The 16,177-nt window shown below is 51.3% G+C and overlaps 1 protein-coding gene across 1 annotated transcript in view; it reads left to right on the top strand.

Moving 5' to 3' along the window:
* The window catches only part of DNAH2 (dynein axonemal heavy chain 2), a 93,201-nt gene that overhangs the window by 75,840 nt on the left and 1,184 nt on the right, over window positions 1-16,177 (top strand). The window contains exons 63-81 of the mRNA XM_061176780.1: window positions 3,079-3,243; window positions 3,940-4,065; window positions 4,204-4,352; window positions 4,426-4,492; window positions 4,626-4,776; window positions 5,029-5,177; window positions 5,364-5,497; window positions 5,649-5,793; window positions 5,875-6,074; window positions 7,545-7,671; window positions 9,171-9,357; window positions 9,567-9,715; window positions 9,842-10,025; window positions 10,264-10,454; window positions 14,413-14,604; window positions 14,775-14,959; window positions 15,158-15,386; window positions 15,471-15,622; window positions 15,745-15,859. Of these exons, the coding sequence (XP_061032763.1) occupies window positions 3,079-3,243; window positions 3,940-4,065; window positions 4,204-4,352; window positions 4,426-4,492; window positions 4,626-4,776; window positions 5,029-5,177; window positions 5,364-5,497; window positions 5,649-5,793; window positions 5,875-6,074; window positions 7,545-7,671; window positions 9,171-9,357; window positions 9,567-9,715; window positions 9,842-10,025; window positions 10,264-10,454; window positions 14,413-14,604; window positions 14,775-14,959; window positions 15,158-15,386; window positions 15,471-15,622; window positions 15,745-15,859 (2,997 nt within the window). The remainder of the gene's footprint in view (window positions 1-3,078; window positions 3,244-3,939; window positions 4,066-4,203; window positions 4,353-4,425; window positions 4,493-4,625; window positions 4,777-5,028; window positions 5,178-5,363; window positions 5,498-5,648; window positions 5,794-5,874; window positions 6,075-7,544; window positions 7,672-9,170; window positions 9,358-9,566; window positions 9,716-9,841; window positions 10,026-10,263; window positions 10,455-14,412; window positions 14,605-14,774; window positions 14,960-15,157; window positions 15,387-15,470; window positions 15,623-15,744; window positions 15,860-16,177) is intronic.

The raw sequence follows: 16,177 nt of genomic DNA, 5'->3' as shown, positions 1-16,177 counted from the left end.
CTGGGGGCTGGGGTCAGGAGTAGGAGGAAGATGGACCCTTCACTGTATACGTTTTCGTTGCTTCAGAATATTGATTCATGTGAAACATATTCACTATTCAAAATTATACCTCAATAAAGATGTTTAAAAAAAAGAAGAGGGCTTCCCTGGTGGCTCAGTGGTTGAGAATCTGCCTGCCAATGCAGGGGACACGGGTTCGAGCCCTGGTCTGGGAAGATCCCACATGCCGTGGAGCAACTGGGCCCGTGAGCCGCAATTACTGAGCCTGCGCGTCTGGAGCCTGTGCTCCGCAACAAGAGAGGCCGCGATAATGAGAGGCCCGCGCACCGCGATGAAGAGTGGCCCCCGCTTGCCACAACTAGAGAAAGCCCTCGCACAGAAACGAAAACCCAACACAGCCATAAATAAATAAATAAATAAATAAAGAAAACATCATACAATAGAAAAACTGTATTACACAGCAAAAGAAATTATTATAAAATCTTGTTTCTTGAAAAAAAATAAATAAAATTTCAATGGTATAAAAAAAAGACATAAATGGGAAAAGTTATTTTCAAAAAAGATAAAGATGATGTTAGGTGTGATAATGATGTTATGATTATGTCCTTTTTAAAAAAAGAGATGCCTTATGAGGTATTTAAGGTTGAAATGTCATGAGTTTGCAATTTACTTTAAGATACTTTGGCAAAAAAACAAGTTGATGGAATAAATATAGCAAAATGTTAACAACTGTTAAATCTAGGTGATGGGTATATAGGTATTGCTTATATTAGTCTTTTTTCTAGGTTTGAAATGTTTCATAATAATTTTTAATTAAAAAAAAGATTAAAACTGCAAAAATTTAAAAACTGTGTGTATGTATATATATGTGTATAGTAGCGGCATAAGCGTAATAGTCAGAGATATGGAAGTGATTACCAGAAGAAATAAAAAGAGGAATGGTTAAAAAATAATTTGCTACTGAAGGATGGGACTGGGTAGGAAAAGTGGGCTAGAGGACTGTTGCTTTTCATTATAACCCCTTTTATTATATTATTTAGGTTTTTAACCTTGTGCATATATTTCTTGCATGAAAAATAAAAACAGTGAAGACAACACCACACACAAAATAAATAATGAAATATAGATCCGTCATGTGGGCTGGCTGCCCCCCCAGAGACCAGTCTCCATGGGAAGCCGAATTATAATCAGAGTGTTGCTGATGAGCATGGCCTCAGCGCATGGAGGGGGTCGCGTGAACCTGATGACAGGGGTCACGCGGCAGAGCCTGCCAGATAACCCAACACGCGTGTGCAAGGGGACCTACATTTCCCTGTAGGTCCCCAGCCTCCAAGTGGCCCAGCTGATCACTGAGTGACACCTTCTTTCTTTAGATGCTAATGCCTTCCAACAGATTCCTACCAAGGCTTGACCTATAAGCCGTCCTGTCACTCAAGGGTGACATTTTGAATCTCCACTTTGCCTTAAAAAATATTCCTTGGAGAGCTACCTTTCCCATTCCCAAGTTCTCGGAGGTCCACCTCAATAGCTGAGCCCAGGTCCTGCCTGCTTACTACACAGTAGGCGTTGTGCTACAACCCACATTTATCCTTACAGCCATCACTCAGTAAAGTGGGGCAAGGATCTGAGCACTCTTTGCACTGCTGCAGACTGCCTCTCCCAGTGGGGATGCAGCAGGAAAGAGAACTAATGTGTATCGTGTGCACACCGTGTGGCAGGCACTTGGTGTAAGGCCAGCCCCCCGTTCCTCTTCATGAAGAGAACAGGTGACACGGTGTGTTCACAGACACAATTACTGTTCGCCAGTCAGGCACACATACCGGGTCCTGGAAAAGACTCAAGTTCTTTTTTTTTTCCTTCCAGTTTTATTGAGATATAATTGACATACAGCAGTGTATAAGTTTAAGGTGTACAGCACATTGATTTAACTTACATACATCATGAAATGATCACAATAAGTTTAGTGAACATCCATCATTTCATATAGAGACAAAAGAAAAGAAAAAGAGGAAAAACTTTTTCCTTGTGATGAGAACTCAGGATTTGCTCTCTTAACAACTTTCATATACAACATACAGTAGTGTAATTATATTAATCATGTTCATTACATCCCTAATACTTATTTAGTTTATAACGGGAAGTGTGTACCTTTTGACTGCCTTCATCCAATTCCCCTCCCCCACCCCCTATCTTTGCCTTTGGTAATCACAAATCTGATTTCTTTTTTATAAGTTTGTTTGTTTGAAGTATAATTGACCTACAACACTATGTTAGTTGCAGGTGCACAGCATGGCGATTCGATATTTCTAAACATTACAAAACAATCACCACACAGTCAGTTCTTGACTTCAGATTTGAGTGATAAGGAGCTCCCTGGCAGTCCAGTGGTTAGGACTCTGTGTTTTCACTGCCGAGGGCACGGGTTCAATCCCTGGTCCGGGAACTAAGATACCACAAGCTGCACGGCATGGCCAAAAAGAAAAAAAAATTATTTGAGTGGTATATTCCAACCTCCAATGAGTCGAGGTGAGGGAGGCTTCTCTAAGAGGTAAGGCTCTTCCCAGGTCCCATCTTCGGTGGAACCTCGGACCTGGGCCTTTTTCCTGAATGGACTCCCTCTTCCTCCCTCCAGCAGCTCCTGGCTTCATTCTAACTCCTTCTTCCTCTCTCAAGGTCTCACCTTAGGTGTGGCCTCTGGCACGGAGTGGCGGTTATTTCTGTGCTATCTGGTCCTCTCTGGCCAACACATCCTGTGTGCTTTATCACTATGCTACGAGAGGTCTGTCTCCTACTCAGCCTTGAGTCCATTACCAAGTAGTTTCCAGGCTCAAGGAAAGGGTGGTGGAGGGACGGGAAAGAAAACGCAACTTATCACACATATTTGATCTTGTTTTTCTCCTCACAACAATCCTGTAGGGCAGGTGTTGATTGTTCTTATTTTGCACGTGAGGAAACAGGCTCAAAGAGATCATTTTCCCCGAGGTTCATTTTCCCACAACCCGGCAGACTGGTGATCTGAAGCCAGAACAATCTGGCCTCAAGCCCCGTGTTTGATCCCTGTACTCTGATCCCTCCCAGGTGGCTGAGAAACTGGAGATGCTGAAGAAACAGTACGATGAAAAGCTGGCACAGAAGGAGGAGCTTCGCAAGAAGTCCGAGGAGATGGAAGTGAAGCTGGAACGAGCCGGGATGCTGGTGTCTGGGTTGGCTGGCGAGAAGGCCCGATGGGAGGAGATGGTGAAGGTGAGATCATTGCACCACCTGGCTATCCTTCTTCCCTGCCCAACAGTGCCAAGAGCTCCCGTCCCGTTTAGGTTGAGGGACAGGCGGGGGAAATGGGGATACTTGGGTGTAGGGACATCGAAGAATGGGGCATGGGAGTTCTTCCCCTCCACCTCCTCATATTTGGTGAGAATAGTAGAAGGAGAGACTTTTTGTACCATGGGGGATCTGCTTCTGTGTTTAGGTAGGGCTGGAAAGCACACACGAGGACCCTTGACATAGCCCACTGGCCTGATTGAAGCCAACCTGGGGCATGTCGTCTCTACCCTCGGTGAGCTCCTGGCTTCACAAGAGGGTTAGGCCTTATCATAAGAAATAAACATTGCTGTTAAAGATGGGGAACTCAAGGGAGTTCCCTGGTGGCCTAATGGTTAGGGTTCGGCACTATCACTGCCATGGCCCGGCTTCCATCCCTGGTTGGGGAACTGAGATTCCTGTAAGCTGCATGGCATGGCCCAAATATGAAGAAAAGGGAAAAAAAGATGGGAAACTCAAAAGTTGTGAGAGTAGGTTAGAGTTCTCAGGGTGCAAGGGTCTAGGAGAGGCAAAGACTCTCTCTGATCTGGATAGTGTCCAGAGGAGAGTGCCTTCAGAGCAGTCCAGGTGTCTCCAGGCTGGGGGCCCAGGCAGCCTTACACCTCCCCTGCTGTCCTCCAGGGCCTGGAGGGGGATCTGGGCTACCTGGTGGGAGACTGTCTCCTGGCAGCTGCCTTCCTGTCCTACATGGGACCCTTCCTGACCAACTACCGGGATGAGATCGTCAACCAAATCTGGATCAGGAAGGTGAGGCAGGGCTTAGGCGTGATGAGTGAGCTCATGGGCTCTGAGATTGTGGCCTTTGGGAGTAACAGAGATGTCGGGAAGGGGCAGGGGTGCTGGGCTCAGATCTCCAGGCTGAAGCTTGGGGCTCTTCTCACCCAGATCTCGGAGCTGCAAGTTCCTTGCTCACCCCACTTCACCTTTGATAAATTCCTGTCCAATCCTACCAAAGTTCGGGACTGGAACATCCAAGGGTTGCCCTCGGATGCCTTCTCCACTGAGAATGGCATCATCGTCACTCGTGGCAACAGGTAAGGAAGCTGCTGGGAGCACGAGGCTGAGTAAGGGGAGAGCCTGTCTTCTGACTCACGCTTCCTCCTTCAGGTGGGCACTGATGATTGATCCTCAGGCCCAGGCCCTGAAATGGATCAAGAACATGGAAGGAAGTCAGGTATAAGGCTGGGGGACTGACTTGTCCCCTTAGATTCTCTTCCCAAGCCTAACTCTTCCTGAGGTCCTTCCCTTAGGCCATTACCCCCCTTGTATCCTGCAGCATTTCTTGCATCTTTTCCCTTGCTCTCTAGGGCCTACAGATCATCGATCTGCAGATGAGCGATTACCTTCGAGTCCTAGAAAAGGCCATCCAGTTTGGACACCCAGTACTGCTCCAGAACGTGCAGGAATATCTGGACCCCACACTCAACCCTGTGCTCAACAAATCTGTAGCTCGAACTGGTGAGGGCCCAGGCTTATTGTGGGGTTGGGCTGGAGGACAAATCCTAGAGCCCAGACGAGTCGGACACAGGGGAAGAAAGGGCTGGGTCTTTGGCTCTGTCCTCTACTTACCTGTCCTTGTATTCAGACAGCCCTGGGCTGGGGCCATTAGGGCAGGCTGAGTCACTGCTACTGGATTCCAGTTGGGGAACAACGGGTCAGCCCACACCTGGTCACGTGGGGTCCTTGCCCTTGACCCTCCTGCGGGTGCAGGTGGTCGGCTGCTGATGCGCATCGGCGATAAGGAGGTGGAATACAATACCAGTTTCCGATTCTACATCACCACCAAGCTCTCCAACCCCCACTACAGCCCAGAGACCTCAGCCAAGACCACCATTGTCAACTTTGCTGTCAAAGAACAGGTGGGTGGGAGCTAATGCTTAGACTGAACTAGGGTGAACCCGGAAGGGCTGTAGAGTCCGGCAGGACTGAGAAAAGGCTAAGATTGTGTCGGGCAGCTGCGGATGCGGGGCTTGAGAGGGGTAAAGGGATGAAACGGGTAAAGGTCACCGCAGTGGGATTCTCACCACGAGTCCTGGCGATCCCAGGGCCTGGAGGCCCAACTGCTGGGCATCGTGGTCCGGAAGGAGCGGCCGGAGCTGGAGGAGCGGAAGGGCTCACTGGTCATCAATATCGCCGCTGGCAAGAGGAAGCTCGAGGAGCTGGAGGACGAGATCCTTCGGTGAGACCTTGCCTCCGCCGACCCGCGGCCTGCTGGTCTCGCAGGCCTGACTACAGCCCCGGGGGGCTGATGGGAGGGGCCTCCCCACCCCCCACCCCAGCCCAGTACCCCTAAAGCCTCTCCATCCATGTGCCTCTTGGCTTCCCTCCAGGCTGCTGAACGAGGCCACAGGCTCCCTGCTAGACGACGTGCAGCTGGTGAACACCCTGCGGACCTCCAAGATAACCGCCACGGAGGTGACAGAGCAGCTGGAGATCAGCGAAACCACGGAGATCAACATCGACCTGGCCCGCGAGGTGAGCCCCTGCGCCCTCCGGCCCAGCCCCCTCCTTGCCCGAGCCCCCGCCCCTCCGGCCCTGACTCCGCCCCCTCCGCAGGCTTACCGCCCGTGCGCCCAGCGGGCCTCGGTGCTGTTCTTCGTGCTCAACGACATGGGCCGCATCGACCCCATGTACCAGTTCTCGCTGGACGCCTACATCAGCCTCTTTATCCTCAGCATCGACAAGAGCCATCGCAGCAACAAGCTGGAGGACCGCATCGACTACCTGAACGAGTACCACACCTACGCCGTCTACAGGTCTGCGCGCCTCCCCGCGCGCCGCGCGAGCTCGGCGGGAGGCCCGGTGGCTCTCCGCCGACCCCTCGTGCTACTTGTGCCTTCGTGCTGCCCCATGCCACCGCTCCTGTCCCCCTGCTCCTCTCTCCATACACTTGCCCTGGGTGGCGTCCGCGGTCGGGGTCTAACCATCATCCACGGGCTGACTAGTCCCTGTTCCAGTGTATCTTCTCTTCAGGTCTCCCTTGAGCATTAGCCTTGTGTGTAGGACCGTCTCCTATACCAGCACTTCTCAAACGGTTCACGTGCCCACGACGCACTGGGAATCGTGTTAGAATGCAGACTCAGATTCAGCAGGTCTGGGCTGGGGCCTGGGAGCCTGCATCTCTAACAAGCGCCAGGTGAAGCTGCTGCTCTTGGTCTGTGGCTCGCACTTTGAGTAGCGAGGTTCCTGACCCCTCTGCCTGGACATCCCACAGACCCTTCAAGTTCAGCTTGTTTCACATCAAACTCGTTATCTTCCCTCTTTCTTCGGGGCCACACCCCTGAGTGGCACCAACACCCACCTCCCAGGCACCCAAGCCAGAAGCCAGGAGGTGTTCCTGACTCTTCACTGTCCCTCACCCCTCAGATCCATCACCAGGTTTTGCTCATGATTCTTTCTGCAAACTGTTCCCCCACCCCACCCGGGTCTCCCCAGTGCCATGACTGCACTTCAGTGGAGGCCGCCGTGATCTTTCTTTCTGAATTCCCCAACGGGCTCGCAACAGGTCCTTCTGCCTCCAAGTCTGTCCCTCTCTAATCTGTCCTCCTGCAGGCGCCAGCGTGAGCCTTTCAAACACAGAAATCTGGCCATGCCACTCCCGGCTTACACTCTTTGGTGGTTGTTTCGTGTCCAGTGGCCACAAAGTCCTCCGTGCCTTGGCCACCACCTGCCTCCCAGCCTCACCTTTCCCCTCCTTACGCTGGATGCCTGAGCACCGCTGACCGCCCTGCACGCCATGGTTTTCCCGCCCCCACTGCCTGCTTTGCTTGTGCTCTGAGCTCTCCCTGGCGTCCTCCCCTCTCCACTCTGCCGCATCACTCGGTAACTCGGCTGTACCTCCGGCAGCTCTGCTCCAGGCAGGGCGGGGGCTGCCACCCTTGTACAGGACTCATCACGTCCTATGGTAGCCGATGGCCTCTCGCCTGTCCTCCCCACTCTACCTGACTTCCTCCAGCACAGAGACTGCGCTTGTTCATCTTTGTGTCTTCAGGACCTGGCAGAGTACCTGGCACATAGCAGGGGTCCAGTCGTTGTTGAGGAAACTCTGGGGAAACCACGTCCTCTCTCTAGTGCCCCGAATGCTTGGCTGTTTACAGGAGGTTTGGATTCGAAGCTGAGTAAGACCCTCCTTCTGTGTAGGGCTCTGTGATGGTCTGGTCTTCTCTCAGGAGGCATTCATGCTGAGTACCCTGCCTCCCGCACCCCCATCCCCTGTCCCCTCCCAGGTACACCTGCCGCACCCTTTTCGAGCGCCACAAGCTGCTGTGCAGTTTTCAGATGTGTGCCAAGATCCTGGAGACTTCCGGCAAACTCAACATGGATGAATACAACTTCTTTCTGCGCGGGGGCGTGGTGAGTGGAGCAGAGGGCACATCCGAGGGTGGGGCGGACGAGGCTGGGGATGGACTCCAGACCCAGAGGGTAAGGCCCGAGGCTCCAGCGAGTGCGCGTGCGCGGAGGAACGCTGGCAGGAGCAGGCGCCTGACAAACTCCTGGGGGGGCCGCGGGGGGTGACTTGCCTTGTGCCTCCTTGCCCAAGTTACAGGCGGGGCTTTGGGCCCCTTACCTGTGACCAGCTGATTGGTATGAGCTGGCCACTCTTTCACTGCTTCTCAGGCCACTCCTTCCCCAGCCTAATTTCGTGGCCACCATTACACTTTCTCCCTTGTAAACAGCCTCAGCCCCTTTGCACACCACCCCCCCTCACCCCCGGCACGGTGTGGCATTTGCTCGCTGAAGCTACCGCTCTGGTAAGATCCAGTTCTCCTTCGCCTCTGTCCCAGTGTGGCCCATGCAGCTGAGCTTGGCTGGAGAAAAACATGCCCACACCGACTGGACTCACTTTAAATCCATGACCGTACACCTCAGGTGGGCCCTTAAAGCTGCCAACCATACCACGGTTCCCTGATCCGTCAGCACACCCTCCTTGGACAACAGTTTTGTTCCTTTTGCCACCTTCACTTCACCTCTCATCTGGATTTTAGCAAGAGCCTCTGCCACCCCTAGTCTCTCAACACAGCGACCAGAGAGATTCTTTGAAAATGGATGCCCCATCACTGATGTCATCCCCCGCTGCCCAGCTCCACACTCCGTCCACTCCAGCTGCACGGGCCTCCTCCCGTCGCAGACATATCCCACCCCAGGGCCTTTGCACTGGCTGTTCCTTCTGCCAGAAAATTGTTCCCCCTCCCCTCCTTCAAGTCTTGATTTAAATCTCACCTCACTGAGATTTCCTTGACTCTCTTATTTAGTATTTCAGACTACCCCCCAGCACTTCCAATCTGCCTTATCCTCCTCAACCTATTCTCTTTTTCCATGGCACTGCCACCTTTATCGTACTAGATAATTTACTTGTTATGTTTTTGGTTCAGTATCCGCTGTCTCATGTTGGAAAATAAGCTCCTCAAGGGCAGAGGTGTTTGTCTGTTTTGTTCAGTGGTGTGTCCCAGGTGCTTAAAACACATAGTTGGTGAACAACAAATATTTGTTAAAAAGGGTAAATGAGTGAGTGAACAGTTAGTTTGTGCTTCTCTGAAGGGTGAGGCTGCAATTGAAATCATTCGGCTAGGAGGCATTATTGCCAGGCAACCACCAGAGGGCGCCCTCTTCCTAACTTCGGACTGTGCCATCTCCGCACAGCGTCTCAGAGACCTAGCCCCCCCACCGCCCCCGCCACCCCACTTATTTCCCCAATAAAGGTGGATTCCGATCCACCTCAGATTCCTGTATTTATTTCTTCATTTTGTTTCATGAAATACTCATCATGGCTTTTCCACCTTGAAAAAAGAGATAATTCTTCTTTTGGGGTGTTCCCGGTCAATCGTTTTCTCCTCGCCACCGTCCCCCGCCAGGTCCTGGATCGCGAGGGCCAAATGGATAACCCCTGTACCAGCTGGCTCGCAGACGCCTACTGGGATAACATCACAGAGCTGGACAAACTGACCAACTTCCACGGGCTCATGAACTCCTTTGAACAGTATCCTCGTGACTGGCACCTGTGGTACACCAATGCCACCCCGGAGAAGGCTATGTTGCCAGGTGCCTGGGCGCCAGGCCTCCCTCTCCTGCCTCTCTCCTGCCCTCGTTCAGCCGCGTGCCCGCTCTTCACCCTCTGATTCCTCCCCTCTCTCTCCCAAGTTCCCTCAGCGCACCTGCCTCCTGACCCAGCGTTCCTGCAGGTGCCCCTTTGTTTACATCCCCTGCTCTTCCCGACTCACTCTCCCTGCGATTACTCACCTCACCCCCAGGTGAGTGGGAGAACGCCTGCAATGAAATGCAGCGGATGCTGATCGTTCGCTCCCTGCGCCAGGACCGCGTGGCGTTCTGCGTAACCTCCTTCATCGTCTCCAACCTTGGCTCCCGCTTCATTGAGCCGCCTGTGCTAAACATGAAGTTGGTCAGTGGCTTGGTTTCCTCCCCGCCTCCCTCTCCCTGTCCCAGTCGGCCGCCCGCATTTCCTCAGTCTCTGTCCCACTGCCTCACCCGGCCTTCTGCCTGAGCCCACGCCCTGTGCTGCCGGCAGGTGATGGAAGACTCAGCCCCGCGGACCCCACTCATATTTATCCTGTCCCCCGGCGTGGACCCCACCAGTGCCCTGCTCCAGCTGGCAGAGCACACAGGCATGGCCCAGCACTTCCATGCCCTGTCTCTGGGCCAGGGCCAGGCCCCCATCGCGGCGCGGCTCCTCCGAGAGGGTGTGGTTCAGGGTCAGTGTCCACCCTGTTCTTCTGCCCCTATCTGTGTCCCTGGCCCGACTGCCCACCACCTGCCACCTCCTTCGCCCTGCTGTAACGGCAGCTCCCACTTCTCCAGAAGGCCCCAGGGGTGGCACCTGAGCATCTGGACCCCATCTCTCCCAACCACCACACACACAATCAGGTGGAAAGTGGGGGGACAGGTGGGGCATAGGGAATGGTTGCCACTGCATCCAGCATCTCCTTGCAGGACATTGGGTGTTCCTGGCCAACTGCCACCTGTCGCTGTCGTGGATGCCTAACCTGGACAAACTGGTGGAACAGCTGCAGGTGGAGGATCCCCACCCTTCCTTCCGCCTCTGGCTCAGCTCCAGCCCCCACCCAGACTTCCCTATCTCGATCTTGCAGGCCAGCATCAAGATGACCACAGAGCCGCCAAAGGTATGGGCAACTGACAGCCAGCAGCGACCGTGCCATCTGGCCTACCTTTCCTCTTCCAGGCCTCAGAGAGAGGGTTTAACCTTAACAACAGCACGGCTTTTTTGGATTCTACTGTCCTCTAAAAAATTCCACCTCCTTTCTCTCTTCTGTGCGCCAAACTCTTAGAACATAATAGTAATAGCTAACATCTCTTGAGTGTTATGTGCCAGGCATTGTTCTAAATGCTTTACATTTATTAATCCATTTAACACACACACACACACCTATCAGGTAAGTACTATCACCCCCATTTTACAGGTAGGAAAAGGAGGCAAAGAAAGTGTGTATAACTAGCGCTTGGACCCTTCAGACCCTTCCTCCTCCCGACATTTCCTTACATTCTTTCCCTGCTGTCACTTCCCGGCCTTTCTCCTTCCTTCCCTCCAACTCTATTGAAAATTTTATCTCCAATATTACAAGGTCACCATTGAATGCAATCAGTGAATTGCAGATTTAAAATCTGATCATGTTGCTGCATCCTACCCACTTACCTCCTACTTAAAACTATTTTAGTCGCTTTTCATTGCTTTTAATCAAGATCAAAACCCTATTCACATGGCCTGTGTGCCCCAGCGGGCGCCTCCCCAGCTTTGTCGGTCGCTGCTCTGTTGATTTTTAAATTGCTTTGTTGTTCTTCCTTGATAGACCCTGTATTCTCCTGCTTGGGGCTTTTGCATGTGCTGCCCTCCCTGCTTTCCTCCCCGTCCCCTCCTTTGCCCCTTCAGGTCTCAGCCCCACCAGCACTTTCTCAGGAAGACTCTGACCTCCATGTCTAGGTAACACTCCTAAAACCTTCACCACTCCCTCTGGTCTTCCCGCTGTGGGGAATTTTACACGTATTAGTGTGATTCTGGTTGATGCCTGACTTCTTCTCTAGACTGTAAGCTCCAAGAAGAAGGCAGAGGCCATGTCTTTTTTCTCCCCTCACCGTTTTGCTCATCCTATGACTAACACAGGGACGCGCATGTAGTAGGTGCTCAATAAATGAGGACCGTTTGAATGCACAGGTGTGTGGATGTCTTTCATCATTAAATCCTTTTTGACCACCTGGAGGCAGCTGGCACAGTTGACTGTCCCTCTCCCTGGTTTCCCCGACACACACTCCTGGTCCCCCCCTCTGTTTCTTGCCACATTATTTATTACTTCTGTGTTTCTTTCTCCTCCTGTCCTGTGCTCATTCTACATTTCCTCCTTTCACAAGTTGATGGAGAAATTGTCCTCTTCCTAATTTCAACCCCAATCCCCATCTCTGGCTCCAGTATCAAACTCAGTGCCGGGTCTGAATTCCATCTGGTTATGAAGCATTTCTTTTCGGCACACCAGCACCATAAATCCCACGCTCTCAAAACAAGTCATCCTCTGCGTAGATTATCTCCTCATCCCATTTTTGTTAATGGTGCCACTAATTTTTTAAAATATGTGTTTAAAGTTGATTTTTATTTATATTCTTTTCTGCCAACAAAAGCATTCTGTACCCCCATTTAAAAATGTCAAAACAGTCCAGAAATGTGTTGCCAAAGAAACAGAACTTTTTTTTTTTTGGTTCATTTTTTAAGAGCCTTTCTTATTGCCTTCTAAGAGAGGTGTGTGCGTTGGTAGCCCGTGGGCCCTCTGTTGGCTGAGCCCAACCCTCTGTGATGGGTAGAGATGTGTTGGCCCTGAGGTAGGTGCTGTTTAGGTCGGCATGATAAGCAGTGAGCGTGGAGGCAATGATGAATTGGAGCAAAACCCAGGAGGAGAGAGGAATCAGAGAGGATGGCTCTGCCGTGGTTGGGTCACCAGAGGAGAGGGCCCTGTTCTAGCTCAGCCCAGGAGAGCCTCCTGTGAAATGCTGCTTGCTGGTGACGCTGAACCTTCCTGCGACCCACCAAACCTTCAGAGAAAGTAGGACGTTCAGGGTATAGTTGGTGCAACCAGATTTCTTTTGGAAGCTGACAAAGAGGCCAATATTTTAAAATATTTTATTTGGAAATAATTTTAAACTTACAGAAAAGTTGTAAGAATAATAGTACAAAGAATCCTCACATGTATGTTACCCAAATTCATCTGTTGTTAACATTTTGTCCCACTTGCCTTATCATTTGATCTCTCTCTGTTTTTCGCTCTGTTCTCACTCACACTTCTTCTGAAACATTTGAGAGTGCATTGCATGTATCCTGGCCCTTTACTGCTACATACTTCAGTGTATTTCAGTGTAAAGGGCTCAGTCCTAAGAATAAGAATGTTTTCTTATATAATTGCAAGCACAGTTGCCAACTTCAATAAATTGATACACTCTTTTAATCTAAATGTATTATATATTCCAATTTTGTTAAATGTCCCAATCATGTCATATATATACAGATGGGTTTCTGGGCCCTTTATTCGGTTCACTGGTCAACTTGTTTATCCTGGGGTCAATGTACACTGTCTTAATTACTATATAGCCCTATAATAATTCTTGATAGCTGGGAAGGCAAGTCCCCTCACCAATGTCCTTCTCCAGGCTATTCCTGACCTTTTATTCTCCAACATAAATTTTGGAACTAGCTTGTCAGGTTTTCACCAGAAAAATTCTATTGATCAATTTGGGGGAAATCATCATCTTTAGGATATTGAGCCTCCCAATCCATGAGTATAGTAGGTCTCTCCATTTATTCTTTTTTTTTTTTTTTTTTTTGGCTGTGTCGGGTCTTTGTTGCTGCGCACGGGCTTTCTCTAGTTGCGGCGAGCGGGGGCTACTCTTCCTTGTGGTGCGCGGGCTTCTCATTGCAGTGGCTTCTCTTGTTGTGGAGCACAGGCTCTGCGCGCACGGGCTTCAGCAGTTGCAGCATGCGGGCTTCAGTAGTTGTGGCGCGCCGGCTTAGTTGCTCCGCAGCATGTGGGATCTTCCCGGACCGGGGACTGAACCCGTGTCCCCTGCGTTGGCAGGCGGATTCTAAACCACTGCACCACCAGGGAAGTCCCTGTTCTTTATTTCAATAAAGTTTTGTAAGTTTCTCTATAAAGATGTGTAAAGGGAATTCCCCGGTGGTCCAGTGGTTAGGACTCGGTGGTTTCACGGTATTTTACATAATTTGATGATGTTATAAATGGTATTTTTAAAAATTATATTTTCTTTTTGTTATTGGTCTATCCAATGTTCTTACTTCTGTTTTCTCCCTGCTCCATTCTGTCCATCATATATGAGTCTTCTTAAAATACTCTTTCAACGTATCACTGTCCTACTTAAGACAGAAATGGCTCCAGGATACCTGGTGAATCAGGTCCAAACGGCTCAAACTGCCCTTCTTATTGCCCTCCATCTGCTCGTGGCCATTCTTTCCCCACCTGAGCACTTGACTTCAGTTAGACTTCTCACTTTATCTCCCCTTTGTGCCTTTATTTCTTCAATTCTTCGCATCTCTGGGAAACTAAGGCCCTCCTCTCAGCCTCGTCACATCCTTCCCATTTGTAAGACTTAGGCCAAATCCCAACCTGTTCATGAAGCCTGATAAATCCAATCACATAGAACGTTCCTCCTTGATGAGACACTATCTACTGACCCTTTGCCCATAGTTGTGTACATTTTTGTTCATCAGTAGTGCACATTTATGTTTCTGTGCATATTTTCTGGCACTCCCAAATTGAGTCGGCCTACCCACCATTGAGAACATCATGGTTGAGGGGATCAAAAGGCGGGGGGGCGGGGTGCGGAGACAAGAAGACAGGGCTGCCACTAGCCCATACAGTGTCCGTGTGTGAATCAGAGAAAGGCACGCAGCCCCGTGAATGAGCACACACCCTGGCATGCAGCTCAAGGGCTGGATTTCAGCCTCCACTCATCCCTTCAGCCAGTGCCCTTGTGCAATGAGCAACCTCCACAACTGTACACGACGGTGCTAGTGGCAGGGCCAAGCAAGATGCATGTCATCCCACCTCTGTACTTCATTGTCCCCAGGGCCTAAAGGCCAACATGACCCGCCTTTACCAACTGATGACAGAACCACAGTTTTCCCGCTGCTCCAAACCCTCCAAGTATAAGAAGCTGCTGTTTGCACTGTGCTTCTTCCACTCTGTGTTACTTGAACGCAGAAAGTTCCTGCAACTCGGCTGGAACATCATCTGTGACTTCAATGACTCCGACTTTGAGGTTTGTGCTAACCAGGGTCCCTCATCCCAGCCCTGTCTCCTTACACTTCCTGCCCCATGGCTGCCCTGCAGGAATAGCCACTGCCAGGAAGCCTGTGTTAAAGCGCCCCTGGAAGGGTTCCTGCCATAACTGTGCATGGGGCTGGGGGCTCGGGCTGGGACCACACACAGGTGTCAGAGAACTTGCTGAGCCTCTACCTGGACGAGTATGAGGAGACGCCCTGGGATGCGCTCAAGTACCTCATCGCTGGTGTCAACTATGGCGGACACGTCACGGATGACTGGGACCGGCGCCTGCTCACCACCTACATCAACGACTACTTCTGTGAGCAGGCTCTATCAACCCCCTCCTACAGGTGAGGGGGCGCGCTGAATGGGGTGGGGGCAGGGGAAGTGTGTGAGGAGAGAATGTGAGATTGGGAGAAGGCAGGCTTTGTGGGACTGTGGGGCAGGGGGTGGAGCAAGAGCCGGGAGTTGGAGGAATGGGGTCTTGGCCTGGCATGGGAGCCCCAGAGTCCCCACGACACAGGGATAATTATGCGGTGGCTCCCCAGGTTGTCAGTATTGGAGACCTATTTCATCCCCAAGGATGGGAGCCTGGCCTCATACAAGGAGTACATTAGCATGTTGCCCGGCATGGACCCCCCCGAGACCTTTGGCCAGCACCCTAATGCAGATGTGGCCTCCCAGATCACTGAGGCACGAACTCTCTTTGAGACTCTGCTTTCCCTGCAACCCCAGATTACACCCACCAGGGCCGGAGACCAGAGCCGGGAAGAGAAGGTAAGGACAGACAGACACCTGGGGGAGGGAAAGCAATGAGGACGAGGGGTCTGCACTCAGAGCTCAGAGCTCCTGCCTCGGCAGGTCCTTGAGTTGGCTGCTGATGTGAAACAGAAGATCCCTGAAATGATCGACTATGAAGGGACCCGAAAACTGCTGGCTGTGGACCCCTCCCCACTCAACGTGGTGCTTCTTCAGGAGATTCAGAGATACAACAAGCTTATGGAGACCATCCTGTAAGACGGAGGGCGGTTCTGTGGAACGTGGTGAGGGAGCACGAGGAAAGGCCTTCACTCCCTGCCTGTGATGGCTCTCCCAGGCCCATCCCATCCCTAACCCTCCACCTTACCCTGTTCAGGTTCTCACTGACAGACCTAGAAAAAGGCATCCAGGGCCTCATCGTCATGTCTACAAGCCTGGAAGAGATTTTCAATTGCATCTTTGATGCCCATGTCCCTCCGCTCTGGGGAAAGGCAAGATTACATTACTGTTGATCCTAATCCAACAATGAACTCTCCTTTCACCCCTGGGCCGGTGACCTCCTGGTTTTAAGGGAGCATATAGCAAAAAGCAGTGAGCCTGGGCTTTGGGGCCAGACAAGTTCAAGGTTGAAATCTGACTCTGCCCTTTACTGACTGACTTTGAAAAGTTATTTAGTTAGAAGCTTACTCAGGGTAAGTGCCTAGCCTCTCCAAGGATGTTTCAAGGATTCCCAGTACTGTGCACAATGCTAGAAGGTGCTTCATTAATGGTAACTGGTTAATATTACTGGTGCTATTGTTAATAGTTGT

This window comes from Eubalaena glacialis, chromosome 19 (assembly GCF_028564815.1).
Source record: "Eubalaena glacialis isolate mEubGla1 chromosome 19, mEubGla1.1.hap2.+ XY, whole genome shotgun sequence".
NCBI lineage: Eukaryota > Metazoa > Chordata > Mammalia > Artiodactyla > Balaenidae > Eubalaena > Eubalaena glacialis.
Note: the sequence above shows the minus strand (reverse complement) of the source record. Positions and strands in the feature narration are given on the sequence as shown.